Raw genomic sequence first — 21583 nt, 5'->3', positions numbered from 1 at the left:
TTCTAAGTTAGTTTTGGCCTATATGACAAGTTCAAGGCCAGCCAGAGACCCTGTCTTAAACAAACAAAACCTAAAAAGTCGAAATAAATGTTTGCAAAACATAGACTTTGTAGTAACTGAGTTCATTCTGAAATATTTCTTCCTCAGATTTCCAGTATCCACACAGCTTCTACATAAATATAGATCAGATATGATCCAGTAGGAGGACCAAACCCCAAAACAGTGATACCTGGTCACTGAAGGATGAACGGGGAGGAAGAGTTCTTTGATGCCGTCACAGGTGAGCAGCTATGAGAGACCACATCTTGTGTGGGATCTGGGATCTGGAGTGTGGGATTTGGCCTGGCTCAGCACAGCAAGGCCAGAGGGTCTGTTAGATGAGACCTGACCTTAGCTTTTTAGAGAGACAAAGATGTCTTCTCTCATGAGAGCAACCTTGACTGGATCTTAAGAGACAGATTAAGGAGCAGTGGGGCTGGACTCTTTGGAAGAACCTCCCTGAATATAGTTATTTTACTTGCATGTCTATTTTGCCTGTATGTATGCATGTGAGTCACATATATGTGGGCAAAAATATAAGGCCTGGTGGTGGTGGCGCACACCTTTAATCCCAGCACTCGGGAGGCAGAGGCAGATGGATCTCTGTGAGTTCGAGGTCAGCCTGGTCTACATAGCAAGAACCACCAAAGTTATATGACGAGACTCTCAAAAAAAGGGGGGGCTAGGCATGGCTTGGTTATATATGCCTGTAACCCCAATTCTGGAGAGGGGCCCACACAGAAATGGCAAGATTTCTGGAGCTTGCTGATCTGCCAGTCTAGCTGGAAAATGTTGAGTTTGATGCTCAGTGAGAGACCCTGTCCCAGAAGACCAAATGAAGAGTAATAGAGGAAGCCATGTGATACCCTCGTCTGTCCTAACTGTATCTGTACCTGTGCACACAGGCATACACAGCACACATACTCTGATACAAATAACTTCCCTGCCCTCACAGTAGCAATCTCAAGTGGTGATTGTAAGTGGAGGTCTGCACCATTGTGCCTGGGTAGTGGTTGGTGGTGGGGCAGAGGAGACCTGCCTCTTCCTCTTGGTGCTGGCAGAACTGGGTCCCCCAGGGGTCTGTAGACTCTTCAGTCACAGCTGTCCATTCCTTAATATTTCAGTTACTGACTTTGCTGTCCCTTAAGGTCCATATTCAGAATGTGTTTTGTTTTCTGTGAAGAACTTCTTACTGCCCATGGAACGGGACTTCAAGGCTTATCTGTTCCATTTCTTGTCCTTGGCCTTAGGTACACAAATAGCAGCAGCTTTGAAGTTTTGCAATGGCTCCCCAGTTACAGCCCCACCAGAGTTTTCCTCCCTACCCCCTGCTTGTTAGAACCTCCATTCTAGAGCATCTGGGTGTGGGTAGTCATTCCCTGCCCAGCCCCGTTCCTGGCTGATAGCACTGATGGACTTCCTGGTCCCCAGAGGGGACACTGAGCTCCTTGCCATTTCCAGAGCTCAGTGGAATCATTTCAGTATGCCATGGTTGGAACTCACTGGTTCTGCTCCCCATTGGTGTGCGCCGGCAAGTGGAGCTTGCTGTGGAACAGCATCTGTGGTCCTCAGAGGAGGAATCCCCAGGCAGGCATCCAGCCATACCTGGGAGGCCATGCCTGCTACGGAGAGACCACCTCAGATGTCTCCTGCCCACAGGTCCCCTAGAATTTCCTTCTCACCCAGGGACTCAGTGTAGCATCTACTACTCCAAACACCCCTGAGATTTTGGTTAAGTTTGTCTTGATATTCCCCAAAGATGGCTTCAACCTTATTGATGTTCAGATGATCCCTACCATCCCAGCAGATCACGATGGACGGTGGAGGTGCTGCTCCCATGCAGCAGTCCTGCATGTCCTGACACTGAGGTGCAAACAAAGATAATTATTCTAAATGTACCACTTGACAATCATCAGGCAGGGATGGTGGCACATGATCCCAGCACTCGGGAAGCAGAGACAGGTGGGTCACTGTGAGTTTGGGACCAGGCTGGTCTGTATAAAGAGTTTCAGGCCAGCCAGTTGGTGGTGGTGCACACCTTTTAATCCCAGCATACAGGAGGCAGAAGCAGGCGGATCTCCTAGTTCAGGACAACCTTTTCTACAAAGTGAGTTCTAGGACAGCCAAGGCTGCACAAAGAAACCCTGTCTCAAACAAACAAACAAACAAACAAAAGAGCTCTGGGCTGGGCAGGGTTACACAGGCCCTGTTTCATAAAACAAAACCAGATAAAAGGTTTGCAGATCTTTAGGCTTCAGTTTGTGTAATCTTGAAGTAGGCTTCTGTATCTCCCAAATCCAGTAAAGATGATTGTTTTGCTTATTTCTTGCAGGCTTTGATTCTGATAACTCTACAGGGGAGTTTTCAGAGGCAAATAAAATCAGTGGGATGATTGATCTGGATACCAGCAAAAGTGGGGAGAGACCACAAGAGAATGGAATTCAGAAACACAGGTAGACGTTTTACACACACTGTTTCAGAACTTTGCAAAGTGTATCTAAGATCACCCACATATGTGCTATCAGGTGTCCTCTTAGGTCTCATGAATTGAGCTGGTGCACCCCCAGTTCCAGTATGACTCTTCCAAGCAGCCTAGCCACCAAAGTCCCATGAGACTTGATGCCTGTCTGCTGGGGGCATGGAGACCAGTGGAGGGCAGTGTTTGACCTATGACTTCCCCTCCATAAAGTGATAGTTCTGTCCCAGAATGGCTTAGGGCCTCTGCATGATATAATTGACAGACCTCACCCACCACAAACCAACCTGTCCTTCCACAGACACCAGGTTAATCCCATTGTCCCTTTTGTGTTTTATTGAGATATACTTAGCTGCTGGGCTAATGGGGATAGCAAGGGTTTTCTTGTCCCTTCTGTATCTCACTGAGAAATATTGGCCACTGACCCTGAAGGAACTGAAAGGGTTTGATTCATTGCTGCAGTGATACCACATTCTATTTTTCCCCATCAGGTTCATTTGTGTATCTAGACTATGACAGTGGTCATCATGGAATGTTCTCAGTCTCTGTTAGGAAAAGCAGGAACACACGGGGATAATCCATGGGACATAGGCTTCCTTACACATATATGTATTAAAAGGTGTTTGGGGCCTCAGTGGACCCTCCAGCCTCATGACTGACCTTATACATGGGCCCATTTATCTTCAGGGCATGTTCCCTCACCCTTCCTTCTCTTGTCCTACGCTCATGTGCTTAGTGGGTGCAGGAGCACATTGGATGGGTTGTGGGGGCCTGACTAAGGCGTTATGTTCACTCTGTACCTCACCGTCTCTCTCCTAAATGTACGTCACCTGGTGTCAAACCGCACTGAGCTTAGGACCACTGCCTCATTCTCTTGTCACCATGATCTAAACGTGGCTCTTCGGCTTCTCTCACGTCCACTGTGTATCACGTGTATCACCTTCCCCTTATTCTTTCTGCTTAGCACAGTGGTACTTATCACAGTCAGGGCTGAAAGGATTTGTTTGGGTAAGAGGTTATAGACCATTATCAGGGTATCCAAGGCAGGAACTGAAACAGAGACCATGGAGGAATGCTACTTACTGTGTTGTTCCCAGGCTTGCTCAGTTTGCTTTCTTATGCAACCCAGGACCATCTGAGGAGTGGCACTGCTCTCTGTGGGCTCGACCCTCACACATCTGTCCTTAATTAAGAAAGTGCCCTGTATAGACTTGCTAATAGGCAGTCTGATAGAGGTATTTTCTCAGTGTAAGTTCCTCTTCCCAGGTAATCTTAGTTCTGTCAAGCTGACAAAACTAACCTGCACAGGTTGTATCCCTGGGACCAAACCCTGATCCTCTACAGAACCATATTTTCCATCTCTTGTGGCCCTCACAGTCTGCGGTGTGCACAGCATTCCAGCTATTTTTGGCAGCCCTGGTGCATACGGCTCAGTAAACATTAGACTTCTTTCCTTTCCTGTTTTGTCTCAGAACTTCCTTTCTCCCTCTTGTCTCAACTCAGTTACCCACATGAGCCCTTTCTGAGGTTTACCAGGCAGACTCCAGCTATCGCTATCCCAGGATGGATCAAAATGCCCAGTCAGTCTGTTCTCCTGATCAATTTCAGTGAAAAGTCACTGGGAATTCCACAATAAAAACTAGAGCTGCCTCTAAGGGTTCAGAGTAGTCATGTGTATCTGAGGGCTTCTTCTATGATGCCGTCTTCGCTTTCCTGTGGTGGGCCACATTCCTTCCCACAAGGCAGTTAGATGTCTGCTGAGGCTTCTTCTGGGGGGAAGCTATAGTCTGTCCCAGGTAGCTAGAGCAGGGGTTGAGGCTGAGGTTTCTGCTGGGGTCTGGTTGGGTGGAGGATAGCTTGAGAAGGAGTGCACCTTGGGAAGATAGGCCTGTGTCAGAGGGGTGGATAGCTAATTTCTTAACTCGTTTCACTCTTCATTCTCAACTCTGTGCACCGTCCTGGGGTTGGGTAGAAGACCCTAAAGTAGACAGTCAGTCGGGATGTAAGTAGAGGGGTCTGTTCTCACTGTCAGCCTTGTCTCCAGCTCATGGAAGGAAACAATGACCTGGTCACTGCAGAGCCAGGTCAAGACTCTAAGGTTGCCATAACCAATGACCATTATCAGGACTTTAAAACAGTGGTACAGACACCCTGTAGGGTTTCAGCTGTGATCTAGCTTCTCCCCGTTGTCCCATTGTTCAGAGACACTGATAATTTAGGTCTCAAGCTAAGGTGATGGTCTTGAGCAGTTCCTGTGAGAAACACCCCCCCCCATACATACTCCATCGGTTAATAAATGCTTGTTACTCTCAAATTACTCACAGGACAGCCCTTCCTGCCCCTATGTTCACCAGAAGTGATTTCAGCGTGTGGAGTATCCTGAAAAAGTGCATTGGTTTGGTGAGTACAGATAACTCATTTGAAGCATGGAGCTTAGGCCTTAATTCCCATGAGGTTTGCACTGTTGGTTTCTAAGGGAGTGTATGCTGTATATTTATCATCCTGTAGCAGGGCAGGAAAGGAACAAGTGATAAGAGGAAGGGAAGCAGCAGAATGGCTGTTTACAGTTCAGCAGGTAGCTGGAGACATCTCATAAGGCCTTTTTCCCCGATGTTCTGAGACGTGGTCTTTGCTTATGGTCTGGACGCCTTCTGCATGAGACCGGGGGGGGGGGGGGGGGGGGCTAGCTACACATTAGGCTCCAGGTAGCTTATGTCAAGTCCTGAAGCTTTGTGTTAGGAATTGTCTAGAGCCATTAACTTTCCCTGTGGTCTCTGACTGTTAGGAGCTAGTGTGCCCACATGATCTCTAGCACATTTCATGCATAACCCAGCACTTGGCAACAAGATGCTCAAGTCAGAGTCAGAAGTACACATTGCCAGATTTCAGATGCGTCTGCCTGCATTCCTTTAATGCCAGTTTTTGTTGTTGTTCATCATTATTTCTACACTTTCTTCCCAGAGAAAACTTCTTTCTTCCAACCTTTTATTTTAGATAACTTTAGAATGATTGAGGGTAGATAGATTGGTATGGGGGTTGGCCCTGGAACCTGGAAGAAGGCGTAATTAGATTCTCTTTTGGGCAGGAGCACACACAAGCTAGGAGCTCTTGTCTGTGCTCGCTCAGAATTGCATAGTGTCCATATATCTTACTAGGAATGTTGATCTTACCTTAATTGCTTGATTGTGTATTCCTGTTGCAAAATTTTCCTGTTTTTTTTTTTTTTTTTTTTTCCCCACAAGTGATTGTGCATGGGTCTGGGAGTATCATGCAGCCTCATCTATTCCATTTTGATTTTTATAGATTCCTTTTATAATTTTTTTCAAAATACAGGTCCAAAGTCAAATTCATTACATATGTGTTAGTCTGTTTTCTGTTGCCTGTACTACAATACCATAGATTGGGTGAACTGTAGAGGAAAGATTGGCTTGCTGGAACATGGTGGCTCACACCTTTAATCCCAGCGCTTGAGAGGCAGAAGCAGGTGGATCTCTGTGAGTTAGAGGCCAGCCTGGTCTACAGAGTGGCAGGACAAACCAGGGCTATTACACAGAGAAATCATGTTTTTAAAAGAAGGAAAGAGGCTAAGGGCATGCATGCATCTGGCGATGCCTTCGATGCTGACAGAGTCCTGTGGTAGCACAGGACATCGTATGGGGGGAGCAAGGAAGGGACATTCACAGTTGTGTGTTGGTCTCTCTTCCTGATTGTTTGCTTACAAGTGCTAGGGATTGGATCCAGAACCTAAGATGCATTCTGCCACGGAGCTGTTTCCCTAACACTTGCTCTGTTCTTTTATTATTATTATTATTATTATTATTATTAATTATATTTATTTATATGCACACATGTGCATATGGAGGTCAGAAGACAGCTTCAGGAATCAATTCTCTTTTATAGTATGCATGCTAAATCATCTCACCAGCCCCCTTGCCCTGTTCTTAGTTAGCTACCATAGTCAACCATGGAGGCTATGACTTAACCTAATCCTAATGACTCCTCAGAGGACTGGCACCATACTCAGCACCATAGATGGGTTAAATGTCATCCACTTAATTCTTCACAGTTAATTACTAAAGCCTTGGGCTACTAAGACCACATCCAGAGCATGGCAGTGTGTTCTAGGAAGCTTAGCTTCCTGTCCTTATCCCTCCCCACAAATATCTGTTACCCCATGCCCTACACCCTGACTGTGTATAAGTCTTCTCCCATGCCTTCAGAGAGGCAGTAGGCTTTTCTTTATCCCTGTTCTCATCAGCCACCAATCTCAAAGTCATCTTGTAACTACTTCATGCCCCTTTCTTGGTTGTCTTTCAGTTCAGTGGGATGGTGCCCTGTTTTGGACATTAGACCATTTTTGACTTTTGGCTGACCAAAGCAGGTTACAGGGGCTAGCCCCGCATGTATGTTTGCTTAGGCTGAGATTGGTGCCCAGACGTGGGGTTGCTGGATCAAAGTAGAAATGTGTTAGCATTTTGCTAGCTGTAGCCGAGTGTCCACTTTGTATGCTGTGCTGCTGTACCCACCAGCAGGGGTGGGGCCTGGCCTGTGGGTGTAGAGGCGGAGAGCAAGTACTTGTGAGCCCAGATAGCCTCTCTCCTGCTGGGGGCCGTCTGTGTTTCTTCCTGCCCAATGCTGACCTCTCTGACCTCTTACACTGGGCCGTGGGCTCAGCTTTGCTTTACAGGTATGTAATCACAGAAGACATATAAAGCCTGTGTTTTTTTGCTTTTCTACTTTTCTGGCTACTGACTCAGAGTTTCTTCCTTTAGCTCTCTCTCTCTTGTACTTGTTGATATGGTGGATATAATCAGAAGCTTCTTGTCCTTCCTGCTGATCTTATGCAATTTCCTTGTGTGGGTTTGGTCACTTCTTACGCCAGAAGGCACCTGACGTGTAACTCTTGCCTTAGTGCCCTGTCCAGCTCCCATATTCCCAGATATCTGAATGTCTCTCAGCATGGCACGTAGCTCTGTGAGGAGCCTGACTGACTCTGGGTTGTCAGCGGGGTCCCCCTAGATCAGCACTGTTAACAAGCCCTCCCCACTCCCCGAATGCTGTTTCAGGACCTGGCTAGGAAGGCTGTCTCGCTGGTAATTTGCTGAGCATTCTGTCTCCCCCCAGGGCACTCTTTCAAGCTCTTTGCCTTGGCACTAAGTGATTGGGGCTGGTGAGAGCAGAGGGGTCATTCTAACTCCTAGTACAGAAAGCCTGAAAATCCACCTAAGATCCAGAGCCCTTCCTTGTTCCTGGAGCATTCCTGTTAGTGCCTTTCAGAAGCCCAGCTCAGGAAGAGCTCCTCAGACCTTTGTCCTCTGTTCATGAGCTCTAGGGAGGCAGGAGCTGCAGTCTCACTTGTACCCCATGGTGCTTGAGGAAAGATTCCTGTGTCACTTTTGCAGACTCTGAAACACCTTTGAAGCAAAGTCACATTGTAAAAAGACTTGACTGCCAGCTAAGGCTTCCATTTCACACTGGAAGGCCATGGGTGCTGAGGGCAAGATTTTTTTGGTCTTGTTTTGAGGCAGGGTTTCTCTGTGTAACGCTGACTGTCCTGAAACTTGTTCTGTAGACCGACCAGGCCGGCCTCAAACTTAGAGAGATCTACCTGCCTCTGCTCAGGAGTACTAGAATTAAAGTTGTGTGTCGCCATCGCCCAGCAAGGGCAAGTGTTAATAGTGGGACTGGTACCACTCATCTGGAGTGAGTGATGGAAGGTAAGATGGTTCTTTCAGAGCTCCTGTAATCACTTCATGTGATGCAGACATGGGAGATGGAGAGCTGCCCTGGCTGCCATTCAGGAAGACATTCCATGTTGGGTAAGGTAGAAGCCGGTGCTCACAACAGAAAGCTTGCCCACAGCAGGTGTCTAAGATCTTGTCTGTATCGGAATTTGAGGCTCTGGGAAGTGATCCTCAGAATACTCAGCGTAGAGTAGGATACTTGCATTTGAGGCATACCCAGGAGCCCCAGAAACCCAACCAGATGTCTTTCTGGATCCTTCTAGGAGCTATCCAAGATCACAATGCCAATCGCCTTCAATGAGCCACTGAGCTTCCTGCAGCGGATCACGGAGTACATGGAGCATGTGTACCTTATCCACAAAGCCTCAAACCAGCCCCAGACCCTGGAGAGGATGCAGGTGGGCACTGCATATGACTGTGAGGACAGTCTCCATGCCATAACTGTTTGCCTGACTGACCCCATAGTTGTAGGGACCAAGGTATCCTGCTAGTGAGCTATCTGTAAGAATTGTATTCTCTCCAGATGTCTGACCAGAACTGCTAGCTGTCAGCCTCACAGAGTTGGCTTCCCTCTGGTATCATACATGCTACTGCCTCATGTGTGCATATGTTTATGTGGTGGGTATTTACTTGTTGTGCATGTGCGTGTTCAACTATGTAGGAGTGTATGGACCGGAGTGTCAGTGTATGAGACAGACACATGGGTATTGCTTTAGCATCTGCAGAGTGTGCAGCCTGTGGTGGAGAAAACATGTTGTTCCCTTTTTTTGTGACTTAGAGGAAGTAGTGCATGGCAGTGGTGTTTCCCCAGAAGTTCTGTAATCTTAAAAAAAAAAATCACTGCAATAAACAACTGAATGAATAAATAAATATGAAAAACCATTATGAGTTGAAACCTGAGAAGTCAGCAGAGTGGAAGTGACTGGCTGAGTGCCTGTGACTGACTGATACCCCGTGGGAAGTGCACTCATGTGCTGCTGTCTTGGCTGAATCTGTTTTGATTCGTCTTTGAATTGTTTGCAGTCTGTAGCTGCCTTTGCAGTCTCGGCAGTGGCTTCCCAGTGGGAGAGAACCGGCAAACCCTTTAACCCTCTTCTGGGGGAGACGTATGAGCTGATCAGGTAAGGAGTCCATCATGAATGCTGGATGACAGAAGAGCTCAGTTCTCTCCTCAGTATTGAGTGCTCAGATCAGGACAGGTACTTGGAGTTAGGAGCCACCCAAGTATGTGGAATGATGTGGGTAAAAAGGTGTTCATACAACGTGGGCTGTGATGTTAATGATGGACTAGAACCCCGGTACCATAGGAAGGGTTGGCATAGATTCTTACTGCGTGGGGCTCAAGGGTGGATGTCATGTTGTGTAGACCACTAGTGGTGTATGTGTACTACTTGGCCAAGACATGGGGCACCACTAGTTTTCAGCAGCAAATGGAACCCGACTAATAAGTAGGACTATGCCATTTGCTGCAGCACTTTGTTGAGAGAGAAATAACCCAAAGAGAGGAGGAACTGCTAAAGTCACTGCTTAGTCCATGCCTATGTTGCAGTGTGTCAGGAATGGTTGAACAGGCCCCAAGAGTTAGCCTCTTGAAGTGTTAGTCTGTGAATGTTTGCTGATTCTGAGCAGTATCTTGCCTCTTGGGGCCCTGAGATCATGAGGCTTCCAGGGTAGCGGGAACAGGGCAGGTGCTGGTAAACCCTCTTGCACATGAGCAGAGTATAGCCCTCCATCCTCACCCTTGGACTTAATAGATCTCTGAGCCTGGACCCTGAATCCTAGTTATGGATGGTGGTGAGGCTCTAGAGGGCTGGACTGGGAGGTTGTTGCTACTTACTTTGTCAAATCTGGGCCTCCTCCTACAATTATGCAGAGAGTTGTCTTGGAGGTGACAACACTCCCGACAACATGTCACACACCCCTGGTGTGTTTTCACTTAGCCTTGCCTGGGCCCCCAGAGACTAGTCACTGAATGTGTACAGTTCTGCCACTCTGGGAACTATTGTTCTCTGGTGCATGTGTGCCTCGGGATGCAGAAAACAACAGGGTAGTTTAGTAGGTAGATAGATCTTCTCTGATTGGAGGAAGTTACTGGAAGGTTTTATATGGGGTATTCTCATTGGCTAGCATAATGGTTATTTGTCATAGGCCATGGGACTGCAGGCAGGAGGGCCAGCACCTGCTACCTGCTCTGGTATCTTTTCTATAGAGAAGAGTTCTGTCACTGCCCTGGAATCAGGGTCAGCTGGTAATCTGGGGAATTCACTATATGGAGTCCGTTGGTGTTTTGGCTATAATAATGTTCTATACAGAACATAGCAATGCTGGAAGCAAAAAACAGACAGATGTAACCTGCCAAAGACAAGAGGTTATCAACATCTTAATAGGTTTTCTTGTGTGTGAGATATTAATGACTTTTTTTTTTTTTTTGCATTGTATCATGATCATTTTCTGTAGCTGGGCATGTGGCACATGCCTTAATCCGTTGACTCAGGAGACAGAAGCAGACAGATCTGAGTTTGAAGCCAGCCTGGTCTACAAAGCGAGTTCCATGACAGCCAGGGATGTCTCAAAAACAAACAAACAAAGCTGTAATCATTTCCCTTGATGTTATAGTTTCATTTCATTTCATTTATTTTCTTTCTCTCATTTTTTCTTTTTGGTTTTTATAAGACAGGGTTTCTTCGTGTAGCTCTGGCCATCCTGGAACTCGCTATGTAGACCAGGCTGGCCTCAAACCTGGAGGATCTATCTGGCTCTGCCTCCCAAGTGCTGGGATTAAAGGTATATGCCACCACTGCCTGGCATGTCACAGTTTTCTAAATGGTAATTTCTTGTTGATTCTAAGACCTATTTTTCTGGTTGCAGTGTTTCTATGTCATAGTTTATTTAATTCATACCATTTTTTTGTTATAAAAGTAATGATAGGGCTGGAGAGATGGCTCAGCGGTTAAGAGCATTGCCTGCTCTTCCAAAGGTCCTGAGTTCAATTCCCAGCAACCACATGGTGGCTCACAACCATCTGTAGTGAGGTCTGGTGGCCTCTTCTGGTCTTCAGGCATATATATAGACAGAATATTGTATACATAATAAATAAATATTTAAAAAAAAAAGTAATGATAATGTTGAGCAATCAGTGAATTCAGAGGAGAGTTTCTCTGGCACTCATGTTGGTCCTTGGACTTTCTCTGGTGTGTGATGTGATGATAAGCCTTTTCCATGGTGGGTGGTTGTGGGATCCTGAAACTGCCTTTAGTGTGTGAGTGGTGTCAGTGTCTGTACCTGGGCCTGTGACCCTGATGGTCTTCTCATCAGCTCTGGAATCTGTCCATCTGGGGTGTCCTTGTAGGCTCTTTAGGGACCTGCCAAGATACTGTACTGCAGTTTGGAAAAGTAAGAAGCATACTAGCTCCAGCCCCTCCTTCCTCACACTCCGCTAGTCAGGAGCTATCTGGAACAGGGCCATGATGTAATACTGGCTTGTGCTGGCCAAGCCCCTTGCTCTCCAACTTCCATTTCTTCTGAAAAGGTTGGACCGGTCAGGAGAGTCTGATGTGATAAGGAACAGAAAACTGAGGCCCGTAAAAAATTTTAAAAAGGGAGGGGCTCTGTGGTTAGGAGCACTGGCCGCTCTTCCAGAGGACCAGGTTCAACTCCCAGCACCCACATGGCAACTAAAAACTGTCTTTAACGTCACGTTCTGATGCCTTCACACAGACATACATGTAGGAAAATACCAGTGCAAGTAAAAATAAAGGAAAAAGGAAACTGAGGCCCAGATGAGGGGAACTGGTCCCAAACACTATTGTTTTAAAGCATTTTTAAAAATTATTATTTCAAGGCCAGGCAGTGGTGGTGCACACCTTTATTCCTCACACTCAAAAGAGGCAGAGGCAGGCGGATCTCTGTGAGTTCAAGGTCAACCTGGTCTACAGAGTGAGATGTTTCAGGACATCTAGTGCTACACCAAGAAATCCTGTCTTGAAAAACCAAAAACAAAACAAAAAAATATTATTTTACATGTATAAATGTTTGGGCTTCATACATGTCTGAGACACCGTATGTGAGCCTGGTACTTGAAGAGGCCAAAGATGGCATCAGATTTCCTGAAACTCAGAGAAACCCTGCCTCAAAAACAAGAGAGAGAGAGAGAGAGAGAGAGAAGCTAGAAGGGGAGCAATACTGGGTGATTAAAAACAAGCTTTTTCAGCTAGGCATGGTGGCTCACACCTCTAAGTTCTAGCACTCAGGAAGTTCAAGCAGGAGGATTACAAGTTCCAGGCCAGCTAGGGCTACATAGCATGAACCAGTCTAAATAAATAACTAGGAGAGCAGCATCAGCAGCCACCGTGTGGGTGAGAGACGAGGAAGAGCCTGAACTGCTGAGCGGCGTGTGAGACAGGAAGCTTAACCTGATTTGGGATTTAATTCAGAGGCTGCCAGGAAAACTCCCTCACACTCAGGTTGGCATGTGTTCCTCTCCAGGCCTGCTTGTTGGTGTATCCACACTGAGCTTCCCTGACACTGAGTGGCCCTGTACCCCAGCACTGCACAGACCTGGCTGTGTACAGCATCTTTCATCCCTTCAAATCCCTCTTGAACAGCTAAAAATATACTTGCTTTTCTTAGACAAGTATTCATTTTGTAGATTACATACCTTGGCAGGCAACCTTTTAAAATCTAATTTTTCAACTTTCCTTCCTCTGTAATGACTGGGAATTCTGATTCCAGCTAAGTTAGTAATTATGTGGTTTAGCTTTTATAATTCTTAATGACTACAACTGTAGGTGTATTCATAGTTCCGGAACAATTAAAAACTGACATTTTTATTGAATAAGGGAGTCTGCTAAAATTCCTATTTCCTGGCCAGGAATATTTTGGGATCTAAGACATTCCATCATAGAAGTTTTGAGAGCCTGTACAAATGCTGGACAGGAACACCCCTTCATAAGACTTTTGATTCAGTTGGGTTGATGGCATTAGGAGTCCCTGGGAGACTGAAATAGACTTTGGGATTGCTGTTGACCTGCATCCGAGGCCTGCCTGACTGATGGCTGTAAGGCTCAGGTGTCGGTGGGATAAGCAGCAGGCCAGATGGAGGCTCCCCCAGTCGAGCTCATGTAGTGGTGGGCAGGTGTGCTCTAGGGTAATGATATGTGGCCAGATGTGCCACCTGAGAGGTTTTTGTTGAGTATTCTGATGCCTGTCACAGCTGGAGGCTCCTGGGCTCAGAGCCTGTATCAACTGCTAGGGGAGGGCAGAGCATGCCAACTGGCCGATGGAGCTGGCGGGGGAGCTGGCGGCCTTTGTTATTGCTGTCATTAATGTGACGTTTTCTCTTCCCCTCCCATTCTCATTTTTGGACCTAGGGAAGACTTGGGGTTCAGATTTATATCTGAACAGGTCAGCCACCACCCTCCTATTAGTGCATTTTATTCAGAAGGTCTCAACCAAGACTTCATGTTCCATGGTTCCATCTACCCAAAGCTGAAGTTTTGGGGCAAGAGCGTCGAGGCAGAGCCCCGGGGGACCATCACACTGGAGCTTCTCAAGTGAGTGACAAGAGCAAGCAAGAGCAGGTCCTGCTCTGCCTGGGAGGAAGTTATCTCTTCATGTCTCATAAGGCTTCTTTCTGGGGAGATCCCTATCTTTGTGGACTGACAGACAGCCTTTCTGCCAGCAGCATTTCTTCTGCTAGACTCCCTGGTGAGGAGAGTTCCTCTGTCCACCAATGTGGATATAAGTCTCACATCCCTCTCACACACTGACTGGAGCTACTCACTTTAGCCATCAACTACCGCTGTGTGACAACCCCAGACCCAACAGCCCAGCACTGCTTAGCGTAACTCCTTACCTCTAGGCTACACCTAGACTAACTGGCCCTGGGTCAGCAAGAACTCCATTCTCAGCCATAGACTCCCTCTCCAGTGGCTGTTCTCCTTCCTTAGGCAGAGGACCCTGTCGAGAGAGCAGCTAAGACAGGAGCTACAAAAGCTGCTCCTCAGCCATGTACACATGCCTCTGCTTGCTGATGGTCACACAGGCATGTGTATTTGTACCTATGAAGTTGAATGCCTGGAGGTGAGGACCACTGGGGGCCCCTCTTAGAGGCTGTCCAGCCCAGCTCCCATCAGAGATACTCAGCTAGTAACAAGTCTCCAGCATATGCTAGAGTTTGAAACCCACTGCAGCCCCCACAGCCCAGGGGTTCAGTGGCTGCAGTGGTTGTCTATTAGGAGCCTCCTGTGAGGGAGCATCAGTGTAATGCTTGCTGGATACTGGCTATCTGCCAGTTTTAAGAACCTAGGGGTGGCCGGATGGTAGTGGCGCACACCTTTAATCCCAGCACTCGGGAGGCAGAGGCAGGCAGATTTCTCTGAGTTTGAGGCCAGCCTGGTCTACAGAGTGAGTTCCAGGACAGCCAAGGCTACAGTGAGAAACCCTGTCTTGAAAAACAAAACAAAAAACAAAAAAAAAAAAAGGCTTAGGGGCAAACTGGGTCTAGTTGAGCACACCTTCAGTTCAGCACATGGGAGGCCACGGCAGGTGGATCTCTGTGAATTTAAGGCCAAGCCTGGTCTACATAGTGAGCTCTAAGACAGTCAGGGCTGCAAAGTGAGACCCTATCTTAAAAGTTCAACAACCAACAAAACTCTGTCTCTGTGCATCTGTCTCCCAGGAACACAAAGGCGGGCTCATGAGGGAGGTACCTCTGGTGAACGCCCAGCTGCTGGGCCTGTCTCATGGTAGTCTGCTTGAGAGTTGAGATGGGCAGAACTGATGGACTGCAAATGCTTTTGAAAAACGTTTGGGTTCTACCTGGGCCATTTGAGAGAGTCCAGATATATGTCCTCTACCACCCTGTGTCAAGATGCTTTTGTATTTAGTCGTGACTCCTTGATGGAGCCTCCCATAGGCCCCACTGTGTTTCATGCTGCAAGGTTTGCCCTTGAGGTCATTTCAGAGGAGGAGGAATTGGGTGTTAACCGCAGCAACCCTCTCCTGCACTGTGGTCTGGGACTAGGAGCGTAATTCTTACAAGCCTTTTCTCTTGGCAGCTTCACAGGAAAGTTGTCTCTCTTTTGTTTTAGTGTTCTTTTATTGCTTATTAACTTGTCTTGACATTTAAGTAGAAAGCTTTGTTGATGCTACAAAGGAAAGGAGAAATAAATTCCAGTTGCATGCTAACTAAATAGCCTGCACTGGGAAGACTTCAAAGCATTGTTTTGCTCCCAGACAGCTGTGGTCTGGTTTTGCCTGGTCATGGCCTTCTGGGTCACCCAAGTCCTGAGCTTCACTGCCCTGTCTTGTTCTTGGTACTTTCACAGACATAATGAAGCCTACACGTGGACCAACCCCACCTGCTGTGTGCACAACATCATCCTCGGGCAGCTATGGATCGAACAGTATGGGGTAGTGGAGATCCTAAACCACAGGTGACAAGCCATGATGCACTTCCCGACCTAAAGGGAACTGTCTCTGTCTGCATTCTTCTCTCGGGACGTCTAGCCCTTTATTCCTGTCCCTCGACTTCCCTCCTGTAGTGGGGCCCCAAGTCATGGTATCTGGCTAGATTTAGTTCTCTCCGGCATTGAAATAATCAAGAACGCCCTGTGTTGATTGATTGATTTTTTTTTAATTACCATTGTTAATTTATTTGAAAATGTAAAGTGCACCTAAGTATTGTCAGTGCTAGGTGAAAATGTAGTAACTGTGCCCAAACATTATCAAGGGCCTAGACTTACAGTTGGAAGCTATGACTCATTGGCTTGGCCTGTTAACACCTTAGTGAGAGATAATTTATAAATCATAGAATTCACCTATTTCCTAAATGGACGCTTAGGTGATATTCTGGTTGTACAGACAGTCACCCCAGGTCAGTCACAGAGCCTTTCAAGGAGCAAATTAACCATCGCTGATGGCCAAGTCCTTTTTCTCTTCCCCTGTAGCTCGGTTGGTTCTCTAGGTATTTTACATAAACTAATGCCTGTGTTTGTCCCCACAGAACTGGAGATAAGTGTGTCCTTCACTTCAAGCCCTGTGGACTATTTGGAAAGGAACTTCACAGAGTGGAAGGGTACATTCAAGACAAAAAGTAGGTCCACTCATTGTGCCCAGGGGGTGTGGGTCTGCAGTGGCCAGCGCTGCCCCGTGTGGTTGTGCGATGATGTCTTCTCATGGTGGAAGCAACGCTACCTTTTTTTTCTTTTCTTTTTTTTAAAGGGTAAGTTTTGAGTGTAGTCTCTGGTGATAGCAGAGTGAAGCTTGTCCCCTTTGGAGAGAGAAGATAGGTCAGCCTAAGAAAATCGACATTTTTGCCAGGTGGTGTTGGCTCATGCCTTTCATCCCAGCACTCAGGAGGCAGTGACAAGTAGATTTCTGAGTTCAAGGCTAGCCTTGTCTACAGAGTGAGTTCCATGATGAAGAAATAAATTTTTACTCAGGGATAATGTGGCTTTTTTTTCCCCACTTGTTTTGTTTTTTTGAGGCGGTCTTCCTGCACAGCTGAGGCTAGTATTGGTTTTATAATCCTGCATCCACCTCCCAAATGCTGGATTACAGCCTGTATCACCTTGCTGGGCTCCAATTGCTACAGTTTTACAAACAGAACTGAGATTTTTTTTTAACACTTGACCCTGTGGGAAGCCACTCTTTATTTCTCAGCAGAGCATATGGGTGTCCACTGCTCATGGCCTGCATTTTCCACTCTGAAAATCCAGGCCTTGTGGAGAGTTGTTTTGTTTTGTTTTTTGTTTTTCAAGACAGGGTTTTTCTGTAGCTTTGGAGCCTGTTGTGGAATTCGCTCTGTAGACCAGGCTGACCTCGAACTCACAGAGATCAGTCTGTCTCTGCCTCCTGAGTGCTAGGATTAAAGGCTTGCGCCACCACCACCCAGACTCCTGATGGAGATTTTTGTGTAGAAAAATAACCAGTAGGGCTTTGACGTATTTTTCCAGATTTTTCTCCCTTTGGTAAAATTATGTTCTGGGTCTCAAAATTTTATTTATCACCAACCCTCCTTCAGTAATATAATTCCAAGGGAGTCAGTTATTTTGTTCTCTCTGCCTGTCTCTAGAGAACCAGAAACTCATCTGTTCAAACCTGTATATTAATGTCAGACTTTAGATTGAGACAAGTCAGGACCTCACATGTGTGCTGTAAAGGACATAGGCCTTGTTGTGATCAGAATAGTGACCAGGGGGCACAAGGCCTCTTTTGAGACTGGCCTGCCCAGGTCTGAAATAGGCCGATGATTTCAGCCAACGGGAGAGTCGTTATTTGACCTGTTGGTTTTGCTCCTGGACCCAAGCATGCTTTTTTTTTTTTATTTTCCTTACCTTTCCTGTTCTTGTTTGTGTAGTGTATGCGCGTGTACATGTTTGTGCATATGTGTTGTGTATATGAACATACATGTGGAAGCCAGAGGTCAATATTGGGTATCTTCCTCTGTTAGTCTGTCTTTTATTTTTAAGACTGGGTCTCATTGAACCTGGAGATCACTGATTTGGCTGGACTACCCGGTTAGCTGGCTCTGTATCTTCCTTCCCCAGTACAGGCGTAACGCCCAGCTTCATGTGGGTGGGTTCTAGGGATCTGGATGTGGGTCCTTGTGCTTATGCAGCCAGTTCTCACTGGACCTCCCCTGCAGCCTGCACACAGGTGTCCTGTTGGGCAGCACTTCCCAAGGAGCATGTGGCCACCATGTGCTCTTCCCAGGCAGGAAAAAGGAGAAAGAAACCCTATCCTGAGGGGTTCCGATCTTGTTGGTGTGGGGCGGCACCTCTGGCTGCGCTGTGCAGCTTTCCAGGGCTGTGGTTAGACGAAGGCAGGGACAGCCACAGAGAAAGCAAAGGCCATCAAGTGACTGGGGGAGGCATTATGGGCAGATTGGATAGAAAAAGATCTGACGAACGCACAGTTCATCAAAACCCAGTGGTAGAGCACTTACCCCAGCAAAGCGTGGGCACATGCAACTCTCCGTTTAGGGAAATACGTTTGTGCTTTTTTCCCCTCCTTGTTTTCTAAGACCCTGAGGACTGTTTAGGCTTTTGTGCCTTCATTTTCTCTTTGGCATCAGGGATAGGGAAACTTTGTCTCTAACAGCATGAAGGAGGTTCTGAAATACAAAGTTTCTTCTTTGTATCCCAGAATGTCCAGGACTTGGCAGAAGGGGAGCAACAGGTGGGCATTAAGTTCCTGCTCTGTAGATGACTGTTAACTGTTTCGCCCTCCTCCACTGCAGCAGGAAGAAGCTCTTCATCATTTATGGCAAGTGGACAGAATGCTTGTGGGGCATTGACCCTGTTTCATATGAGTCCTTTAAGAAGCATGAAAGGAGAAGTGAACACCCCAGGAAGGCCAAGATGGTGAGTGCCTGCTCCAACTGACCCTGGTCAGACTGGGGCCTGAGGTAGGTAAGCCCTCCAGAAGTCTGGGTTCAGGTATGGGGGCAGAGGTGGGATTGACTTTTATTTCAGTTATGTTGTAGCTGTTTTTATAAGTGGGAAGCTTCCAAGGGAATGCAAACCCTTTCACATAGTCCTTTGTAATAAACTTCTCTTGTTTTGCCTGAGTTAACCTATTTAAGAAGTCAAGTGCATTTCATTTCTGGTTTCAAGTTCTGAGTTCTCAGTAATATATTCAGCAGTCAGGAAGTACTTGCAAAGACTTATCCTCTAAGAGCTCTGGAGCTCTTGTAGACCAGGCTGGCCTCGAACTCACAGAGATCCGCCTGCCTCTGCCTCCCGAGTGCTGGGATTAAAGGCGTGCGCCACCCCCCCCCCCCCGGCCTATGAGTTATTCTTAAGCAAAATTAAAATTAAAAGTCATAGTTCAAGCCGGGCGGTGGTGGCGCACGCCTTTAATCCCAGCACTTGGGAGGCAGAGGTAGGCGGATCTCTGTGAGTTCGAGACCAGCCTGGTCTACAAGAGCTAGTTCCAGGACAGGCTCCAAAGCCACAGAGAAACCCTGTCTGGAAAAACCAAAAAAAAAAAATAAAAAAAAAAAAAAGTCATAGTTCAAGCCGGGTATTGTGGCATGTATCTCTAATCCCAGCACTTGGGAGGCAGAGGCAGGCAGGTATCTTGTTGAGTTTGAGGCCAGCCTGGTCCACAGTGAGTTCCAGGACAGCCAGGGATACACAAAGAAACCCTGATTTGGGGGGGGGGGGGGAGTGTTCACCTGACGTGGTAGTACACTCAGGTGGCAAACACAGGGGGATTCCTGTGAGTCGCAGGGCATTCTGATCTACACGGCAAGCTCCAGGCTGTTCAGGCAGGGACTACATACTGAGATCGTGTCTAAACAAAGAAAGGAAAGGAAAGGAAAGAAAAGAAAAATTCCACTTAGAGTGATGAATCTGCTGAGTGGTGTTGGTGTCATTTTCACCAACTTTAATGCTCCCTTGGATCATCTAGCAGTGGGTGCCCACCCTCAGCTGTCTGAGGACCCCAAACTTCCATCCTGTCCCTGGTGTTCTCCTCAACAGCTGTGGACCACAGCTGACTGTGTCTGTTAAAATGGAATGGACTTAAGAGCTTGCCCAGGAGAACTGCTTTCGGTTGGGCAGCAGATGGCATCATGAGGCCCTCTCAGATGTGTTGTGTGTCCAGAAGGCAGGCAGGAACATGGCCAAGCATGTCTCTGGGAAGGCAGTGTGTATATCTGCTTCTGTTTCAGCCTGTTTCCCTTCTCTGTGAGAGAGTAGAGATCCAGCCTGGCACAGCTCTGCCGAAATTACCAACAGGAGAGAGTTTAATTATTTCTCCTCAGTGAGAAAAGCTTTGGCTTTGCACAGAGGCTTGGGAACAAGTCTTCCTGTGCTCTGAGGACAGGTCTCCTGGCCAGTGTCATAGTGAGCTGTGCTGTGTTTCAGGATGGTGGCCCTGAGAAAGCTAACAGTGATATGCCTGGCGATACGATGGACAATGTTCCTGTGACTCAGGAGACCGTGCAAGTCATCCCTGGCAGTAAGCTACTCTGGAGGATCAACAGCCGGCCCCCCAACTCAGCTCAGGTCTGTTGTCTTACACCTTAGCACCCTCTCTGAGACCAGGTCCTGTTTATACTGTCCCAGTCAGGCCCACGACTTTTCTACTTTATTCTTGGATGTAGCCAACCAGCTGTTTCTTAGCAAAGAGGGAGGCTCCATCACATCCCCACAATCCTGAGGACCCTTTTTCCCTGGAGCTGCATGTGACTCTAAAGTCATGGTCCAGCCTGAGGGTGACTTCTTCCTGCCGTAGTGACCATGTAGGACTTGGGAAAGTGTATGGAAATCCACCTGGCATCGATATCTTGATTCAGAACTCATTGTTGAGTCTGTATGCCTGCGATATTGGTGTTCCCCATTCTCTATACCGTCAGCTCTTCCTGACCACATTTCAATTGATTGGAGAGATGGCTTAGCCATGAAGCATGATCTCTGCTCTTCCAGGAGACCTGAGTTCAGTTCACAACCACCTGTAACTTCAGCTCCAGGGGTGGGGGTGGGGGGACTCTGGGTACACTTGCACACACCCATACATAGATATACACATACATCACATACATACATGTAAGTGAAAAATAAAAAACAGCCAGGTGTGGCAGTGCATACCTTTTAATCATAGCACTGGGGAGGCAGAGGCAGGTGGATGCTCTAGTAGTCTGAGGCCAGCCTGGTCTACAAAATGAATGAGTTCCAGGACAACCAGAACTACATAGTGACACCCTATCTCAAAAACCAAAATAAAGCTGGATGGTGGTGGTCCACGCCTTTAATCCCAGCACTGGGGAGGCAGAGGCAGCTGGTCTATAAGAGCTAGTTCCAGGACTGAAAAACAAAACAAAACAAAAAAAAGAGGGGAGCTCTAGGACTCGTGATGTAGCTTAGTAATGGAGTGCCTGGCATATACAAACGAGGCCCTAAATTGTAGTGAATGTTCTCGTCAGACTTTCTGTGGACCACCAGCCCGCAAATAATGACACAGAGACTTATTATTATGAAAGCTTGACCTGGGGCCTGGAGAGATGGCTCAGAGGTTAAGAGCATTGTCTGCTCTTCCAAAGGTCCTGAGTTCAATTCCCAGCAACCACATGGTGGCTCACAACCATCTGTAATGGGGTCTGGTGCCCTCTTCTTGCCTGCAGGCATATACACAGACAGAATATTGTATACATAATAAATATAAAAAAAAAAGAAAAAAAGAAAGCTTGGCCTTTAGCTTAGACTTGTTCCAAACCAGCTTTTGTAATTTAAATTAAGCCATTTTTTTTTTTTTTTTTTTTTTTTGGTTTTTCGAGACAGGGTTTCTCTGTGGTTTTGGTGCCTGTCCTGGAACT

General features: G+C 46.9%; 1 protein-coding gene across 2 annotated transcripts in view; it reads left to right on the top strand.

The window, feature by feature from the left end:
* Osbpl2 (oxysterol binding protein like 2) overlaps positions 1–21583 on the top strand; it is a 46605-nt gene that overhangs the window by 17767 nt on the left and 7255 nt on the right. For both annotated transcript variants that reach the window (XM_057781699.1, XM_057781698.1), the window contains exons 3-12: positions 148–280; positions 2372–2492; positions 4840–4915; positions 8523–8657; positions 9283–9380; positions 13629–13811; positions 15588–15695; positions 16265–16354; positions 18503–18626; positions 20136–20276. In XM_057781699.1, coding sequence (XP_057637682.1) covers positions 244–280; positions 2372–2492; positions 4840–4915; positions 8523–8657; positions 9283–9380; positions 13629–13811; positions 15588–15695; positions 16265–16354; positions 18503–18626; positions 20136–20276 — 1113 coding nt within the window. In that variant the 5' untranslated portion in view covers positions 148–243. The remainder of the gene's footprint in view (positions 1–147; positions 281–2371; positions 2493–4839; positions 4916–8522; positions 8658–9282; positions 9381–13628; positions 13812–15587; positions 15696–16264; positions 16355–18502; positions 18627–20135; positions 20277–21583) is intronic.

Source organism: Chionomys nivalis, chromosome 9 (assembly GCF_950005125.1).
Source record: "Chionomys nivalis chromosome 9, mChiNiv1.1, whole genome shotgun sequence".
NCBI classification, from domain to species: domain Eukaryota; kingdom Metazoa; phylum Chordata; class Mammalia; order Rodentia; family Cricetidae; genus Chionomys; species Chionomys nivalis.
This window is presented reverse-complemented; position numbering and strand designations above follow the sequence as displayed.